At 42.7% G+C, this 19,456-nt stretch overlaps 1 protein-coding gene across 1 annotated transcript in view; it reads left to right on the top strand.

Moving 5' to 3' along the window:
- MAST4 (microtubule associated serine/threonine kinase family member 4) overlaps positions 1 to 19,456 on the top strand; it is a 229,359-nt gene that overhangs the window by 42,920 nt on the left and 166,983 nt on the right. The window contains exon 3 of the mRNA XM_056847860.1: positions 11,127 to 11,158. Within this exon, the coding sequence (XP_056703838.1) occupies positions 11,127 to 11,158 (32 nt within the window). The remainder of the gene's footprint in view (positions 1 to 11,126; positions 11,159 to 19,456) is intronic.

Genomic DNA, 19,456 nt, shown 5'->3' with positions numbered 1-19,456 from the left:
TAAAATGTTCTCCTTAGTGGGCAAAACCTCAGAGCCAATAAATGCTCCGTAAACATCGGGCTGTTCAAGTATGAAAGCCAGCCCAGCAAAATTAAGCTGAATGCACCAGAGGACAAGCCAAGCTGTAACCCAAGAAAGTGAAGGCACCATACAAATTTTGGGGCAACGAATTAAGGACTGGCCTCCTGGATAGGCTAGAAGGAAAAATTGGCTCACGCCTCTGCATCATCTCCTGAATCCAAAGGCATAACCCATCCGCTCTTGGCCATCAGGCTGAGCCCCTAGTAAATATGTATAGTATTTTCATTATTTTATCTGGCCAAAGGCTGTAAATAAACTATCTATCTATATATATATCTATCAGTCTCAATATTTATTCATTCATATTTTAAACTCCCAAGCAATTGCACTATATTAGCAGATTGGATGAGTTGCCCAAATTAATACTTGATGCATGTGAGCCCCGAATAAATCTATATTGCTCTATTTGTTATCTATATTGTAAACTCCCATTTTTTAAAAATATATTTCATTTCACGTCACCTACTTGCCTGGTCCCTTTAACTGGAGATGCCGGGGACTGAACCTGGGAACTTCTGCATGCCAAGCAGATGCTCTACCACTGAGCCACAGCCCCTCTGGTATAAATCTGAGCCAAAATTCAGGGCAAGTGAGAATAAACCACTGTAGCAATGTTAAGTCCAAGGGAAGACTACTGCTGATGCAAACCTCCAACCCACTGCACTGAGATACAAATATAGAGGGGAGGGGGGAGTGTTTATGTCCAGCCCCCTCTTCGTAAGGGGATAGTAGCCAAGAGCCCTGAAAGAGCTCCACAGGTCCTCAATCTTAACAATTAGTGTCTCATATCCTGATGTATTTGGAACCCCACTGCGTGAAAACCTCCCCTTACAGAACATGAGAGGTGAGACGGGGAAAAAGGAGGGGGGCGGTTTTAACAGCCTGCCCGGAGAACAAAACAAAGCCAATGAAATTGCCCAGAGAGCAATCCCGCTCAGAAAATGGAAAAGAAAAAACATTAAGGAATTAGCAGCAACAAATGGGGGAGGGAGGCACACTGAACAAGCAAAATCCCAAGTAAATGCCCCGTATGCCCGGATTTCTAGGCGACCGGCTGGTCCCAGCGAAGTCTAGGCGACCGGGAGGGAGGTTTGCTAGGGGCTGGGTATGCATATGGCCGTTCACAACCCCGCGGCAGCTGCCTGGGATAGGAACGAAATCCCAGCCGGAAGGTGGACAACAAGCTGGAGAGAGCCCCCACAGAGAGAGAGAGAGAGGGGGGGGGGAAAAAGGGCGTGTGTGTGCAAAAAGGAACAAAATGGGAGGGGGGTGCCTGGAAGCTGCTCACCCGCACCGTGGCAACAACTCCGAAGGACCCCACTCCCTGCCAGAGACAGGGAACAAGCGGCCAAAATTATCCCCACCAAGAGGAGAGGAGGAGGGGGGGTGAGCCGGCCGCACGTGGCGGCAGTAGCCGGGCAAAAGAGAAAAGGGGGGGGGGCGAATTCCAGGCCAAAAACAAGAGTGGGTGAGGGGGGGGTTGCGTAAGGCCCCCTGCGCCGCCGCCGCTGTAGAAAAAGAAAGGGGGGGGGAACTAATCCCCTCAGAGTAAGGAAACCTGGACAGGAGGAACTGCTGGAAAGTCAGCTACTTGCCCAACCTTTTAACCTCGCTGTCCCGCTGCAAAGAGGATGGCAGCTGGGCTGCGCCGGCTTAAGTAGGCACAGGGAGGGGTGACGTCAGGACACCCCACCCGCCTTGGGAAGGGACTGGGAGAAACCGTGAGGCAAGCATGGCCTCGCGAGACGGCGGCAGCCCAACCCGAGGGACCATCTCTCCTTCCCCTGTATCCTGCCCGGTAAGTCCACAAGGGTGGGACCTGTTTATTCAGGTCCCCCTTTTTTATCGTTCAGTTTGTTGTTGTTTGTACTCCTTGTTTGTGAGTGCCTTTCCCTGTCTCTTGAGCTTGCTGCAGAATAACTGGAAGGGGAGGTGTTCCTCGCCAGGAGACAGGAAGTTGTTAGTTTAGTCCTACCTACCCCTAGCAATGGGTGAGAAACACCCAAAGATCAAGATGCCCTTCTACTTCAGAGCAGAAAGGACCTTCTCGGTGAGTAAACAATGTACCTTTCTGTTTGCAGAATGAAAGGATGGGAGAGGTCCGGGATCTTCAGTACTGGTTCTTGTGTTAGGGCATATTACAGCCTTTGAAGGCCTGCTCTGACTTGGGAAACCACTGGAGGTTGTTCGGCAACTGCTTCTGTGCCAGGTCTGTTAGAGGAGCTGCTATTGTAGCAAACCCTGCAATAGTACCCTACCAGAACAAAACCCTATTTGGAATAAAAAAATGTTACACTGTTTCAAAAATCAAAAATGTGAGAACATGCAAATTCTCACCAGTAAAGGTTGTTCTCATTTCTTTAAAAACATGTTCTTGGCTACTGCATGTTCTCTGTTTAGAAATCAGTGTGGCCCTGACATGCTGTATACTGGGTACAAGCTCCACTTACTTGGTGTTACTGTGATGATTGTGATAAACATCTGTGAAAGGTATAGTTTGAAACTAGCTCCAGTCAGGTTTTTAAAAGATTGAATTATTCCATGTAAGTGCTACTTATATGACTAATATTCTGTTCTGTGTTATGTTTAGATAATTGTAAGAAGGTTTTTGGATTAGACCACTAAATATTTGGGGGGGAAATATTCAGTATAACTGACAGAGCAATTTACAATGGATCTAAAAGCTTCCTCATATCCACATTAGCCATCTCTTTAGCTTTTTATGAACATTGTAGCTTTTATTGATTCCTGGGAATAGGACCCAGCAACAAGCAATAAAAGTCGATGGTACCTCTTCACTCCCATATAGTTTGTCTAGATCAGTGATGGCGAACCTTTTAGAGACCGAGTGCCCAAACTGCAACCAAAAACCCACTTATTTATCGCCGAGTGCCAATGCGGCAATTTAACCTGAATACCACCCCCAGAGGGGGCCCAGAGGGAGAGGCTAGGGTTGCCAAGTTCCTCTTTGCCATGAGTGGGAGGTTTTTGCGCCTGAGGAGGGCGGGGTTTGGGGAAGGACTTCAGTGCCATAGAGTCCAATTGCCAAAGTGGCAATTTTTTCCAGGGGAACTGATCTCTATTGGTTGGAGATCACTTGTAATAGGAGGAGATCTCCAGCTAGTATCTGGAGATTGGCAACTAGTTCCTTAGTGTTTTCTCTCTACATATCAAGACAAATGGAAAGGTGTTTGGAGGATGGCTTGTGGGCACTTCAAAGGTGGAATAGGACTGCACGCCCCTCCACCCGCACAGACCCAGAGGGCGCCGGAGAAGCCGCTGGAGGGAAAGAAGGAAGGAAGGAAAGAAGGGAAGGGAGAAGGAAAGGGAAGGGAGGGAGGGAGAGAAAGAAAGAAAAAGAGAGAGAAAGGGAGAAGGAAATGGAGCAAGGGAGAGAAAGAAAAGTAGGGAAAGAAAAGGACAGAGGGAGACAGAAAAAGAAAGAGGCCATTTATGTATGGGAGGTTTTGCCTTGGATTTGCCACTCGGTGGGGCGTGGCGGCGGCAGGCTAGTGAGAGGCGAGCAGGGTAGGGCAGAGGACGCCTCCTTTGCACCCACCGGCCAGCCACGCTCCTCCACCCGCACAGGCCCAGAGGGCGCCGGAGAAGCCGCCGGCCATGCCGAGTGTGGGCGCTCTGCTTCTGTTCCCCGCTCTCCCACCCACCTGGCCGGCCACGCACGCTCCAGTGGCGGCAATGTGGGAGAGTCCGGGGGCCACCGCCAATGATGTCGGAGGTTCCCCACCTCTGGGCTACAGCCTCCCCCATCCGGGGCAGGGCAGAGCCGGAAAGGCCAGTGGCTTGGAGGAACCACGCGTGCCGGCAGAGAGGGCTACGAGTGCCGGAAGTGGCACCCGTGCCATAGGTTCGCCAACACGGGTCTAGATCAATATTTGGAATTTACAGTAATTTACTGGTAATGGGCAAATGAATGGAAAGAATTACATTGCCTTATGGGTTACAGCTGTGGCTTATATCCTTTTCATCTGTAGTCTAGTAGGTGAAAGTCTTTCTTCTACCATCTATAAACACAAACTTAATAGCTATGCTGAAGTTCTGGTTTCTTAAAGGTAGAGAGTCCGTGGTGTTTTGAAATGTGTCAGATGTTGACACCTACTACATGATTTGTGTATACAAATACTCTTTTGTTTGTGAAATATTCTTGTAGCATTTAGGGAGCCAGACTGTGTGGCAGCTTGTCTGTACTTTATCACCTGTAGATATTTTCACAGAATTTTAAGAGAAATGTTGATGCATCCAGGTGCGCCTAATTTTAGTTGTGAATCTGCTGTGGAACAGATTCCCAGTATTTTGTGCACGCAAACAATCTTCTTCCCCCAGTCCAAGCTGAAAAAAAATATTCTACTCTTGTTTGAAAAAGCTGATTGAAAAACTGGGTCGGGTTTCTAACAGCGCACTCCCGTTGATTAAAATTGGAGTACATCTGCACAAGGTTTGCAGTGTAAAAGCAGCAGGGCCAAATATGTGTGGGGCCCCCTGATAAACAATCCCCTGATGCATGGGTGGAAAGAGAAAGAGGAAATAGCATTTGATTTGGAGAATGATTGTGCATCAACTGACATACAAAGTATGAAGGCAGTCAGGTTCTTTCCACAGCAGGGAAGAATCTCTTAAATATATAGGTAGATCTTAATATATTCTTGGTTTATCTTAAGGAAAGCATGTTAAACTCCAAGGTGCCTTGCTTTGTTAACTTCTGAAAAGTCAGCTCTATTAGTGGTTCTACTTAAGAATTTTTGAAGTGCGTGAATGGATGAACACACCATAGAGCAGTGCAAAAGTTGTCAAACTTTCCTTTAAGTTGTGTAGCTTGATTATTTGCATTTCAGATTTTTTAAAGTAAATTTGCATGCAATGCATTTAATATATTCAACACATACTATATATTATTGTTTATTTTGTTGCATGTATTTGGGTTTTGTGGCATTTTAGCAAATACCTGTTCCTTTTTGTGTCACAGTATCACAAGAGTCACTTCAGGTAGAACAAATACTTGAGATCATTTCAATGTGGTCTCTATGGCAAATGAAAAGTAGGTACATCACACACCTTTGATATAGGCTTATGTATTCTTAAAAGCCCCACAAGCTTTCATGTTACATATTAAATCCATACATATAATACATGTATGCAGGTAAGACTTCTGTTTAGTTTCGCATTCCTCACTGACCCCCCTCCTTCCTGTTCATGTTGCTGTGTTTTGTTTAATTGTTATTTTAATTTTTGTATGCACATGTATTAAAGCTGGTTTTAATTTATTTGATTGTTTGCCATTTTGGGGACCCTAAATTGAGTAGAAATGTGGCATAAAATATTTTAAATAAAGAACATTTAAAAATACAAATGTTATCACAATTTGCAATCAAGCTAGAACAACAGTAACTGAACAGAAATCAATGTATTCTTTGGTCACATTCTCAAAGAACCATCCAATTCTAATCAGTAGGGCTGTTGAATTAAAAAAAAATTCGGTATAGTTCGGATTCGGCTGAATTCGGCCCATTTAGATTCGGGATATGCCGAAGTCCGAACTCCCCCACTTCGGGTCCGTGCAATTCGGCGGGAATTCAAAGTTCGGGGAAAAAATTCGGCCGAATAAAGCCATTAAAAACACAACCGTGCCTTTCCGCTGCTCTGGGGGGGCATTTTTTGGGGTAGAGGTCCCAAACTTTCAGCGGAGCATCAAAGGACCCTTCTTGCCAGACCCCCCAAGTTTTGTAAAGATTGGGTCGGGGGGGCTGAGATATGGGCCCCGAAAGGGGTCCCCCCCCACCCTTAATGTGGATCTCTGAGCAGAGCTTGCTGCCCACGCACAAAGCTCCCAGCCCCAACAAACAGCTGATGAGAGCAAGGGCGGGGCAGGTGCTAAGATGTTTGCAAAGCAACACAACTGCAAAGCAACACAACCCTGCAAAGCAACACCTTTGCAACCGTGCAAAGCATGGAAAGGAACAGAGGCAGCTAGCTATGCATAAGGAGCAGGAGGGGGTGGAATTTCCCCTTTTGCATCGGACTGGGACCAGGCAAATGCATTCTTTAAGTCACCATTTGAAAACCAGTTTTGAGCAAGTATCAAAATAGACCTAACCGATCTTATGAATGAGGGAAAACCTGAGGACACACTGAAGCCCCCCCTCAAACCAGGGAGAGAGAGACTCGAGGGGACACATACCCCCAGGCAGAACGGGCGAAAGCCCCCTTTGGCTCCCCCACCCACCCACAGAAACTGCTCCCTCCCCACACACACACAGACTCTGCTTCCCCCCCACACACACACACAGGAGAAAAATTATAGATTAAAGCCCCCAGAGGGGTCTTACTGTGGCTGTCTTCTGTTCCATCAGGAGAGGTGGGAGGAGGACTGGGTAATCCAAGACGATTCCATTTAAGCACGGGACGTTTTGCTCTGGAGATGCATACAGGATCTGGTGATCCATTCATCCCAATAGGAAAAAGGGAAAAGGGGAAAGCCCATATCTCGGGGGGCCCTGACCCAATATTAACAAAACTTGGGGGGTCTCTTAAGAAGGCTTGTCTGAAGCTCCGCTGAAAGTTTGGGGTCTGTACCCCCAAAAATGCGCCCGCTGCAGCCACGGAAAGAGAAAAGGGGGGAGTCGACATTTCTGCCCCCACTGAACCCATCTTTACAAAACTTGGGGGGTCTCTTAAGAAGGCTGTCTGAAGATATCCTGAAGGTTTGGGGGCTGCACCCCCAAAAAAGCGCCCCCTGCAGCCACGGAAATGGAAAAGGGGGGAGGGAAAAGGGGTGGAGCCCATATCTCGGGACCCCCTGACCCAAAGTCTACAAAACTTGGGGGGTCTCTTAAGAAGGCTCGTCTAAAGCTCCGCTGAAAGTTTGGGGTCTGTACCCCTAAAATGCGCCCCCTGCAGCCACGGAAAGAGAAAAGGGGGGAGCCCATATCTCGGGACCCCCTGACCCAATGTTTACAAAACTTGGGGGGTCTCTTAAGAAGCCTTGTCTGAAGCTCCACTGAAAGTTTGGGGTCTTTACCCCCAAAAACGCGCTCCCTGCAGCCACGGAAAGGAGCGAATGTGCACAAGCACCCCCCCACACACGAGGATTTCTCTCACTCTCTCTCTCTCCCCGGCCCAGCTGCACATCAGCTGATTCCTCCAGTACTCAATCCTGACTGATTGGCCAGAAGAAGACCCAACTTGGCCACCGATTGGCCGGGGGAGGAGAATGCTGCTTACTGACGGCCCCGAATTTGCCGGATTTATTCGTGAACTCCCAAACTCGCTGAATTCGGCTCCCCGGTTTCCCGCCATTTTTTAGTTCAGTTCGTCCCGAACTAAAAACCGCCGAATCGGGAAATTCGGCTGTTTTTCAGTTTGGGCCGAACCGAATCGACAGCCCTACTAATCAGGGTTAGTGTTAGAGATTCTGGGGCCCTGCACAAATATTCAAGGATGAGCCTCCCTTCCCACACTCCATCTGTTCCTGTCTTCTGAACAAGATTAAAGGAAATTTCCAGCTTTCAAATACAACTGGGGTGTGTGTGTAGAAATAATATTTTTATTCTAAAATGAAGACATACAGCACTGAAGGATGCATGGATTTAAATAATGGTAAATACATTTTAAAGAACTTCATAATATGGCTATAAATACTGCAGGCTACAAGAGGCAAGACAATATTCATGTTCCTTCCTCAGAGACATTGATAAACATCTTGATACTCCTTGGAATGTTTTTAGCATACAAAGGGTATACATTTACTGAACAAATTAAACTTCTTTAGCTTAAAATGCATTATCTTACATTGAAGTAAATATGTTTAAAGTGGCACCTTAAAGACCAGCAAACATTATTTCAGCATACATAAGCTTTTGCAAGTCAGAGCTTGCTTCATCAGATGCATGGAATGACATCAACAGGACGCTATGCATGAAGCATATGTTCATTAGATGCAAGAGAAATCTGTTAATTTGTAAGATGCCAAAAATCTCTTGTAGTGTGCCCGGCCAGGCAAGCTACATTCTTGTCAACTGTCTAATCCTTACCAGAACAGATAAAGGTACTTGGCCAGTATCACTTGATACCACCAACCACATATCTCCTTCCATTTTCTTCCACCGCTACAGCAACTGTAGCTGAAATAGATCATGTACTTCTGTTTTCTCCTTCTTGGTCATACTATATCTTAGGAAGGATAAGCATTACTTTTCCCGCTATACATTGTCAGATATCTAGTGGAACTCTCTATAAGCATAATAACTCTTCCTTTCGCCTTGCAATCCTTAGTTTTCTACAGTTTAAACCAGTGGTGGGGAACCTTTTTTCCGCCAAGGGCCATTTGGATATTGATATCATCATTCACGGGCCATACAAATTTTTCAACTTAAAAAATAGCCAACCAAGCTCCAAGCAGGCAGCTGCACCAGATGACACCCACCCCCTGTGTGCGGGCAAGCAGGCAGGCATCCAGCCGGTGGCGCACTCTCCCACCTGGTGGCAGAGGATGGTCTGTTGCACCAGTTGGGCGTAGCCATTCAGCCGCATGCCGGAGTTGCTCCTGCTCTGCATGGTCGGGGCCGGATTCTACAGCCGGCTCCTGCTACCTCCGCCTGCAGGGATGAAATGAGGACACACTGGCTAAGAACTCGCCTCCCTGCGCATTCTGGCCCTGCCTCCTTTAACCCCTCCATTGTCGCCACTTTCGCCCCCAGCCCTCTTGTAGTACAGAACATTTCTCCATGGGAAAGGGTTAACACAGTTTCTTGGGCGGTCCTAGCAGCTCCATAGCTAAGGACTCTTCTGCAAGGGGGGGGAAGGTCCCTTTTCTCGGCAAAACAAACTCACATCTGCCTTGAATAGAGGCTATTCCTGTCTGCAGGAGGGGGGGCGGATCACCAGTCTTAGATCCTTCTGAGCTAGAGATCTGCCAGGAGCCATGAAGGACCAGACCAAATGATTTCGCGGGCCTTAAACTGCCCCTGGGCCTGACGTTCCCAATCCCTGGTTTAAACACAGTTCTGTGATTCTGCTGCCATGATAATAGGGTAACTTATCCAACCTGACTTCTTACACCTTGATGTAATAAAAACTTTGATAATATCTGGAGAGAGATATTTTAATTTCTGGACTGGGTATTTCACTGGTTGACTGAGCAAATCTAAAATAATACATTATGGGATCTTCAATACATCTAACAAAAACAGATTCAGATTAGTTTTATTTATTTTGCTGTCTTGTGTTTATTTTGTTGTTTGTACAATGTGAGTTTAAAACTAGGCTAAACATCTGGAAGGTTGCTTTAAGGAATATGAGGGGGACAAAAACATGAAATTAAAGAAATGTGCTTCTATCCTTGTAATCTTAGATTTGTGAAGACTGACATGACCTGAGAGTCCAGAAACAGTTAATGACGAAAGAATCATAGGCAAAATTTTGTATCTGTTTGCCATCTCCTCTTTCCTTGCTTCTTGAGACAAGATGAAATATGAGGAATAAATTATTAAAGATTGTTAAAAATAAGGATTTCTTCAAATATGCTAGAACCAGAAACTAAGCTAGAGAAACAACGGTAACACTGTGCAATACTGATATAAAAAGTATACAGAGAAACACAGACATAACAGAGAACTGAATTGTTCGCACTCAGCTTCACTACAGAAGGTGTTGGAGAGGGAGAGCCCTAATAGAATTGTATGTGTTGCGTTGGTGCAACTGAAGAACTATGTCATACCGGCACAGGATGCCATTTTAGCACTAATGGGAAAGAAATAGCAACAAGTCCTTTCCATGTCCTAGTTACATCTAGATTAGATTACTGCAATGCTCTCTACATGGGGCTACCTGTGAAAAGTGTCAGAAACTGGTACAGAATGTTGCAGCCAGGATGTTGACTGGAGTGGGTTGAAGGGACCATATCACTCCAGTCTTGTCCCATTCGCTGGCTCCCAGTTTGCTTCTGGGCACCATTCACGGTGCTGGCGTTGACCCTCAAAGCCCTGTATGGTTTGGGCCAACGTACCTGAAGGACCACCTACTCCCTTATGAATCCACCCAACCACTATGGTAATCTTTGAAGGCCCTGTTTCAGGTGCCCCCACCGTCTGACATTAGGCATGTGGCAGCCTGAGAGGGGGCCTTCTTGGTCATGGCACCAAAACCCAGGGAGAAAGTCCCCTTCTGTCACCATCTTCTAGTAGTGGGTTTGTTTTGTTTGGCATTCTTTCAGTGATTCCCTCCTTCCTAATATTTTAATTTTTGTGTTTATGTCTTTGTATATATATTTAGCTCTGTTTTTAATGGTTAATTGCTTTTAATTGCTTTAATGATGTGTGTGTTTTTGTTGGGGAGGTTGGTTCTAAATGGTGTTAAAATGGGATTTTATTATGTATGTTTGAATTTGTAAGCTGCCTTGGTGGTCCTTCTGGGGGCAGAAAGGCAGGGTATACATTTTGTAAATAAATAAATACTGTGATCTCTCAAACTTTCATGTGATATCAGTTGACATTCTCAGTTTTGGTAGAGGGGTTAATTAACCCCAATGTTTATGTGTTTGGATTTTTCTGCAAAAAAATAAAAATCAGCTGCAGAAAAAATCCTCTGTATCCATACATGGCCCTATCATGTGAATTGTTTGATCTGTACTCTTGAGCCATTATGCAGAATTAGATGTAAAGCTATTCTGACTGGGGACTGTTTTATGACAGCCTGACATTTCTTTCATAGGCTGGCTTTTTGAGTAGAATTTTCTAGCATGACTTGTAGCACATACCCACTGCCCATCCCTCTTATATATGGTAATCGGCAACCAGAAGTATTGCAAAATTCTCTGCGTGAAAATGGATATAGTCCATACAGTAAAAATATAAGAGGAAATGACCAAGGCAATCTGTGCTTTGGGTAACTACATCAAACTGTGCAGAAAAAAATAAACCGAATTTCCAGTAAATCTAAATCCATGAAAAAATGGATTATCCAGTAAATGAAAAATATTTTATTGCATGCTGTAAACTGATTATATAATTAATTACACTTTTCTTCATTTGCAGAAGGAGCTGAGTCTTCCAAGAAGAGGAAGTTTGTGAGTAGCTAATGTTTTTCTTTCATAGTGTTCAGTGCTCTGTGTGGAGCTTGACAGCTCTTCAATGTGTCTCTTTACTTTCAGTGGTTGATGAAATGAAGGTTAAATGTGGTAGTTGATTGGCTGTATGATGTTCACAAAGAAAGCTGTGATTGTAAATCTAAGCCCTTAGGTGCTTGTGCTCTGTGTAATGTTTCTATTGGTACTTCTTAGTGATCCTTTAGTAAAGGATGATTTGTGCTTTCAGGATACTATTAGCAAAGTAAATAAAAATATGCCTTGGGAGTATAAATTCTGTTATTTGAGTTTCATGAGTCATTGAATAAGTATCTGAATACTTTTGCACTTAGCTGGAGTTAATTTGATGTACATCTAGATGGCAATAGATTTTCAGGAAACGAAACATTTTGGATGATATAGATTACAATTTAATAGTTGATCAGTGAAATTATGGATTTTGCAAGCATGTTTTGTAAGCATGTTTTTTTAAATTGATTTGAAATAAGCGTATTTAGATGACCTCTTATCTTGCAGTTAGTTATATTGCATAGATGCATATGCTTTGTTTCCAAGGGCATTTTGAACTGGTATGTTTTAAAGTATGTGTTGCTTGTAAGTATTGTATCTTTCACCTCCTTAAGGATGTTTACGCAGAATAGTGTAGTCTTATATATTTATTTTTGGGATTATTTCTGTACCAACTTTCTATAGATCTGGTTCAAGGGGATTTAAAAAGTCATAACAATTGAAAAACACCAGTGATGAAATCAAAACTAAAAAGACTCAACTCATCACTGATGCATATTCTCTGCCTCTCTCTCTGTGACACCTAACCTTTTAATTAAAGTGGTAGTAGTTGTAATCTTACAGCTTTTTCCTGTATGGCAGTGGCCCTCTTTAGAACATTATACTGTTTGAAACAGTAAAGTTATCACTATTGTTTGAACTACCAACATTCTTGTCAGAAAATGAAATATTTGGGAGGGGGTACTGCAGACAAAGGCAGGGCAGGGGGTTGGACTACAAATATTAAAAACTGCATGCACATTTCAGAAACAGCAGCAAATAGAAGCAAGCTGTTGGTGTAAACAGCATTAAAATGAAATTTATGGATATGGGAATCTAAGTTACACGTGACAAAGAAATCCTTTTTGGAGTTCTTGTTTTGGAAATGAGTAATACTATATTTAGTACATTCGGCTAGTTTTTAGTAATTGTTCTTGTTATGTGTTAGAAGTAGAAAGTTCATCTTTGTATTTATGGGTATAGAATATCCTATTGAAGATGCCATTAGTGGGCTTCTTGATTTAGAAAGATGGTAAAAGGCTATTGTACTTGCGTTTTTGGTTTCAACAGATTCTCAAACTATCCTTCATTTCAATGAAAGGTGCCAAACGAAAAACTTCCCATGGCACTGTTTTGCTCTATTTCAATCTGTTTTCACACACTGAAAAATCAGGCTGTTGCAGCTTGGCCACATAATGATCATAAACCTCATTATGTGGTGGAAGGAAAGCAGCTGATATCATCAGATGAGGTGCTGAACAGAAGATTCCAGATGCATACAACTTAATAGGAATTGTTAAGCTTCTTTTTTGCTTAAGGCTTACTGTGACAGGTTGATAAGGGTTTGTAATTGGTCTCAATGATTTTGAGTGTGGATTATTGGATTACCTTAGGGAAGAAAAGATAAAGGTAGCAAATAGAATAGAATCTTGCTACAACCAAGCAATACAATAACAATGGGACAGTATTACATTTATGCAGAAGTCTGAATTTTCTATTGTTAACTATGTGTTCAGTTATAGAAGACTGACATCTATTTTAGAAGGAAGATTTGGCTCCAGGTTAAAAACAAATAACACATGCTTCAAGCAAATTGTCGAAAGAACATGGCAGATGTGTTTGACATTGCAGTATTGAAAACAGTGCTGAATAGTTCTCTCTGTCAGGTCTCTCTGTGTGTTAAGTGCCGTCAAGTCACTTCCAACATGGTGACCCTATGAATTAATGACTTCCAAAATGTCCTAATGTTAACAGCCTTGCTCAGATCTTGCAAACCGAGGACTGTGGCTTCCTTTATTGAGTCAATCCATCTCATGTTGGATCTTTCTCTCTTTCTGCTGCCTTCAACTTTTCCTAGCATTGTTGTCTTTTCCAGTGACTCTTGTATTCTTGTAATGTGACCAAAGTATGATAGCCTCAGTTTAATCATTTTAGCTTCTAGGGAGACCTGTCTAAAACCTGTTTTGTATTCTAGGAGGGCAGCAGTTAGCAAGACACCAGGTCCACTGTCTGGTATTTTTTATGCAAAGGAGCTGGTAACACAAATTTCAGAATGCTGAACTACACAACGTGGGTAGTATCTTCCTCTACAGATCAGGAGCCAAGTAACACCCCATAGAAGATAAATATTCTTTCATGTATTAAACAACCAATTATGGTTAAAATTTAAACATCTAATTTCAGAATATATAAAAAGGTGATTAAAGCCGTTTGTGAAAGAGTCACTGGAATGAATTTTATATCAGCTGACATTTCACTTGCTGCATTTCTGGGTTTGCCTGTTGGCCACCTAGTAATGTGTGGAAAAAAAGTTGAAGAGAATGAAGACTGCCCTTATTCGTATGGTTCTTGAACATAGCCTTGCCAACTTTCCATGAGTCACATGAGTAATATTCAGACTTTTCTTTTCCTGATGTGTTCTGTCTCTTTGTTGCCTGTATTTCACGCATAAGGAAAATATAACCAACTACTTCCCCATTTCAGAATAGATATGTGAATACTTAGATTCATGCAGAGATATTTCTCTGTGTTACTAAATGATTTTGGAGCTTAGGTAGATTGAAGAATGGATAACAAAAATTGAGAGAGGATTTCAAATGGAATGTCTACAAAATAAACCAGGGGTCCCCAACCTTTTTGAGCCTGTGGGCACCTCTGGAATTCTGATTCAGGGTGGTGGGTACAATCACAAAATGGCTGCCACAGGAGGACCACAAAAAGTCTGAGACGGAAGTCATACATAAGTCTAATTGTAACAATTTGATATTTCAGGCAAAAGTTCTATTTAACAGGATGCCTTTTAATTTTCACAGCCAACCAGAATCTCTGCTGGGCAAAAGCCCTACCTAGCCTCTCCACATTCTAAAAGCACTTGGCAGTAAGCCAACCTCCAGGTACTACCTGGAGATCTCCTGCTATTACAACTGATCTCCAGCCAATAGAGATCAGTTCACCTAGAGAAAATGGGTGCTTTGGCAATTGGATTCTATGGCATTGAAGTCCCTCCCCTCCCCAAACCCCACCCTCCCTAGGCTCCGCCCCTAAAACCTCCTGCCAGTGGTGAAGAGGGACCTGGCAACCCTACTTGGCAGGCACCAGGAAAGGAGTTGGCAGGTGCCATTGCGCTCACAGGCACCGCGTTGGGGACCCCTGAAATAGGCAATATATCTGACTATCAAGTGCTGAGAACAAGCCAAAGAGGACTGCTAGTACTTTTATACCCTAATTGTGAGCTTCCAGAAATGTCTGGGTGGTTGCTGGAGCTAGTGCTGAGCTTAATAGTCTTTGTTCTTAAATACTAAAAGAAAAAAAATGTTTTAGTTTTCCCAAGTGAATGAATGATGGAACTGTATTCTCTTCTACTTGTAAGTTTGAGTCTGGGCACCTTCAATTTAGTTATGTCAGATTTAGCAGCTAAAATACAGAAACAGACTTTGAAGATGAATCTCGTAGAAGAGTATCATTGCTTTTTGAACTAGCGCAGCCCATTTTTGTGCTAAGTAGTTTAGCAACAACACAAGGCTTTTCTTCTTATCAGCTTGATCTGCAGTTTATTTAATTAAAATGTTTGTATCCTGCTTTTCTCTTACAAAACTCAAAACCAAAAAAACCTAACGACTGTCTAAAGTCACCATATGACAATGAAAGAGAAGCAACAGCTGGGCTGGGGCTGAGCAGGTGGAAGAACTGAGGCCTTGGTGGAATTAGCCTCCCCTCTGTCAAACAGCAGCAATGAACTTCTTAAGCAGTTTTCTGGATTGGATTTTGAAAAGGGAGGAAGGGAAATTGACCTTGAAAATGCTTGCGTTCTATTCAAATGTGAGAGTTGATGGTCTGAGGACATACAAATTTTAAGTCTGGATATTTTGTAAATTCTTCTGCATAAGCATAATGTGTGTGCTCATGAGACACTTTGTAAGCTTTCCTCTAAGTGAACTTCTGTACAGCCCTGTGAACTGAGCTCCAGTGAACATATGAACATATGAAGCTGCCTTATACTGAATCAAGCCCTTGGTCCATCAAAGTTAGTACTGCCTACTCTGACTGGCAGCGGCTCTCCAGGGTCTCAGACAGAGGTCTTTCACATCACCTAGTTGCCTAGTCCCTTTAACTGGAGATGTCGGGGATTGAACCTGGGGCCTTCTGCATGCCAAACAGATGCTCTACCACTGAGCCGCAGCCCCTCCCAGTGGCAAAGGGTCTCCTCGGTCCTTCCTATCCTGTGCATTATAGTCCTTTACCTGAATTTGTATAGCAAAGGTTAAAGTTTTAAGGAGTGGCTGAGGAGACTATAACCTATATGACAGTTCTTGCAAATATTTTAGGTAAGATGGTTTTTATGCATATGTAGCTATGGTGAGGTAAAAATCAAATAATCATATTTACAGCTCCATTGCCTCACAACACACATAGAAATATAGCTGTACTGTGGCTGGAGCTGGCTGTTCAGTTTTCAAAGATCCGGGTTCCAGCAGAGATGATGTAGGTTTAAACTTTGAAAAGCACATACAATCGCATATACTTTGCAGCTGTGTGCTGTCAATTCCCATCTGCCAATTTCACCTCCTTCCAATGTTCTTCTTTAAGTAGCGGCTTGAAATACTCTGTGGCTGAACAAGCCATGGCTGCTTCTGTTAAATTGCTTTTTGTCAATTAAATGATACTTGAATTATTGTAATACTACAAATAACTCTTAGCAAAAAATGCACGGTGACAAAAGACATTTCTACTTTGGAACATACTGTCTAGCAATAAATTACACCCACCTGATTCTTTGGAGTAATATAGTCTGATCCAGAACATTCAAATTAACATGTCAGAAATTTCTGTCAGCCTGAAAGGGGCATCCTGGAAGCTAAAGAAAGAAGTGAATTTTTTTGGTACATATTCTGTATTTCTCAGTTAACTTCTTCCTTTTATGCAGTGTCCCTGGAGAAGTGAGTCATCATTAAGAAAGTACCCTGCGGGTAAAAGGTCTCCAGCAATCACTAACAAGACCCAATAGATGAACTTGACAAAAATTGAGCAGAAAACAGCAAGTGGGAAGAAGTCAAAAAGACTAAAGTGGACCACCTGCCGATCTTATTTTATATGGCACTTCAATTATGCTTTTTTTCAGTCTTGTTTTGTGTCTGGTAGACTGCTTCTACCTGTATACTTCTTGTCTTGTCCTCTGCCCTGACCTGTTGATCCTGCATTTTAAAAAATTTCAACTTTTCATTGTTTGGCTATCGCACTCAGAAGCAGTGAACAATAGAGCTACAGGAGAATTGGGTAGAACCGCATGTTTTATGGAAGGAAAGAGCAGCTGAAGTGATAAGTGAAGAGATTTTTGGTATGGGATTGTTTTCATGTTGAATAAATGAGTCTAGTAGTGTTTGGATTTGATACAATGAAACCGTTTAAATTCATTCAGACATCTTATGTAAGGATGTAATAATTTTACTAATTGTTTTTTATTTATATGTTGCCTTTATGTGGAAAGAACACTTGAGGCAGTGCTCCTAAGTCCTTGAAAGGCATAATACAATAATGCGTATGTGCCATGATTTCCCCAAGATTCTTATAGTTCTCATCTGTATGATATAGATAATTCTTCAGCATTGTCAGGTCTTGGCACCTTGCATGAGTTTTATTTTATAGACTATTTCTGATAGAAATATTTGTACTTCATCTAATATTATGTCAACCTTCGTGTTTATTTGTTTGTATTGTGTATTTCTTCTTGGTATTAATCCTAGCAAGTTATTATTTAAGTACTCCTTTAAAGCAAGGAGCACATTTATACAATATTGTCGAAGGCTTTCACGGTCAGAGTTCATTGGTTCTTGTAGGTTATCTGGGCTGTGTAACCGTGGTCTTGGTATTTTCTTTCCTGACGTTTCGCCCGCAGCTGTGGCAGGCATCTTCAGAGGAGTAACACAGACAGTGTTACTCCTCTGAAGATGCCTGCCACAGCTGCGGGCGAAACGTCAGGAAAGAAAATACCAAGACCACGGTTACACAGCCCAGATAACCTACAAGAACCAAGATTTATACAATGTTTAAAAATGAAGCAAAATGTGAATCATGTGTCTTATTGTTTTGGGGATATGTACTATAGTGAATATATTATTTGCATAGTACTATCAGTACGCGTGCTGCCTTTTTATTTACTTGATTTATACCCCACCTTTTTCCCCAACAGGGACCAAAGCAGCTTACATTTTAAATTAGGCAGTGACTCTTGACGTCTCATAATGTGACCAAAGTACGGTAGTCTCAGTTTAGTTATTTTAACTTCAAGAGAGAGTTCAGACTTGATTTGATGTAGAACCCACTTGTTTGTCTTTTTGGCGGTCCCCTGTATTCGTAAAACTCTCCTCCAACACCACATTTCAAATGAATCAGCTTTCTTCCTGTCAGCTTTCTTCATTGTCCAACTTTCACACCCATACATAGTTGTGGGTAATACTGTAGTATGGATTATTCTGATCTTGGTCACCAGCAACACATCCTTACACATGATAATAATTTCTAGTTCCTTCAGAGATACCCTTCCTAGTCTTAATCTCTTTTTGATTTATTGGATGCAGTCTTCCTTTTTGGTTGATGATGGAGCCCAGGAATAGAAAATCTGAACAATTTCAATTGCTTCATCATCAAATTTAAAGGTCTGTTATTCCTCAGTACTTTTGTCTTCTTTATGTTAATCTGGAATCCAGCTTTGGCACTTTCTGCTTTAACCTTCAGCAGTAGTTGTTTCAAGTCTTCACTGTTTTCTGCCAGTAATATGGTATCATCTGCACATCTCAAATTGTTAATGTTCTTTCCACCAATTTTCACTCCACCTTAATGTAAATCTAATTCAGCTGTCCTTATGATATGTTCTGCATATAGATTGAAAAGGTGGTGGTGTGGGGTGTGTGAAATACATCCTTGTTTAAAACTTTTGCAAATTGGAATTCATTCTGTTTCTCCATATTCTGTCCTAACATTAGCCTCTTGTCCGGAGTACAGGTTGTGCATCAAAACAATCAGATGTTGTGGCACACCCATTGCTTTTAAAACCTACCATAACTTTTCATGATTCACACAGTCAAAAATTTTGCTGAAGTCTATGAAACACATGAGAAATTAATGTGATGGTCTGATAGTTGCTGCAGTCTTTGGTGTCTCATTTTTTTGGGACTTGGGAAGTAGACTGAGCATTTCCAGTCTGTGGGCCATTGTTTTGTTTTCCATATTTGTTGGCATATTCATAAGATTTTGATGGACTCTGTTTCTGTGGCTTGGAATAGCTCTATTGCTATTCCATCAATATGTATCAAGAGTGCATTACAGTACTCTTAACTGGATGTGATCAGAGTATGGATCACCATGGCCAGATCACACTTTTTGAAGAAAGGCTGGAGCTGATAAAAGGTGCTGTGTGCCACAGAGGAGACTTGGTTCTTCAACCGTAGGCCAGGATCCAGTAGCACCCCCAAGCTACAAATCAGTTCCTTCAGGACAGGCTGACTTCGCAGTCCCTGAGCAGCTTCTCCATTGAACAACAGCATCTCAGTCTTGTCTGGATTGAGTCAGACCTGAGTCCAAATTGAAATCAGTCTAGATAATCCTATGAGCATCCCCCAGCACCACCTTCTGGAATTGGATGGTCAAGTAAGAGTGGAACCACTGAAGTACAGTGCCCCCTACTCCCTGTCTAGCAACAGGTCCAGAAGGATACCATGGCTGATGGTAATGAAAGCTGCTGAGGTCTATGAGAATCAACAGAGTCACTTCCCCTGCCACTCTCCTGGCAAAGATTATCAGGGCAACCAATGCTGTTTCCATCCCAAAGCCAGGCCTGGGTCCAAACTGAAATGGGTCTAGATAATCCTTGATAATCCTATGAGAATGATGAGATGGCAGGATTATTTTTGGTGGCAGAGTGCTGTATGGGTGTGTGTGGGGCATGAGAAGTCTAGAGAGTAGGAGATTGTAGTAGAGTGAGAGATGACCACAGCATTAACCAAGGGGGTGGACAGA

This window comes from Euleptes europaea, chromosome 4, assembly GCF_029931775.1.
Source record: "Euleptes europaea isolate rEulEur1 chromosome 4, rEulEur1.hap1, whole genome shotgun sequence".
Classification (NCBI taxonomy): Eukaryota; Metazoa; Chordata; class Lepidosauria; order Squamata; family Sphaerodactylidae; genus Euleptes; species Euleptes europaea.
Note: the sequence above shows the minus strand (reverse complement) of the source record. Positions and strands in the feature narration are given on the sequence as shown.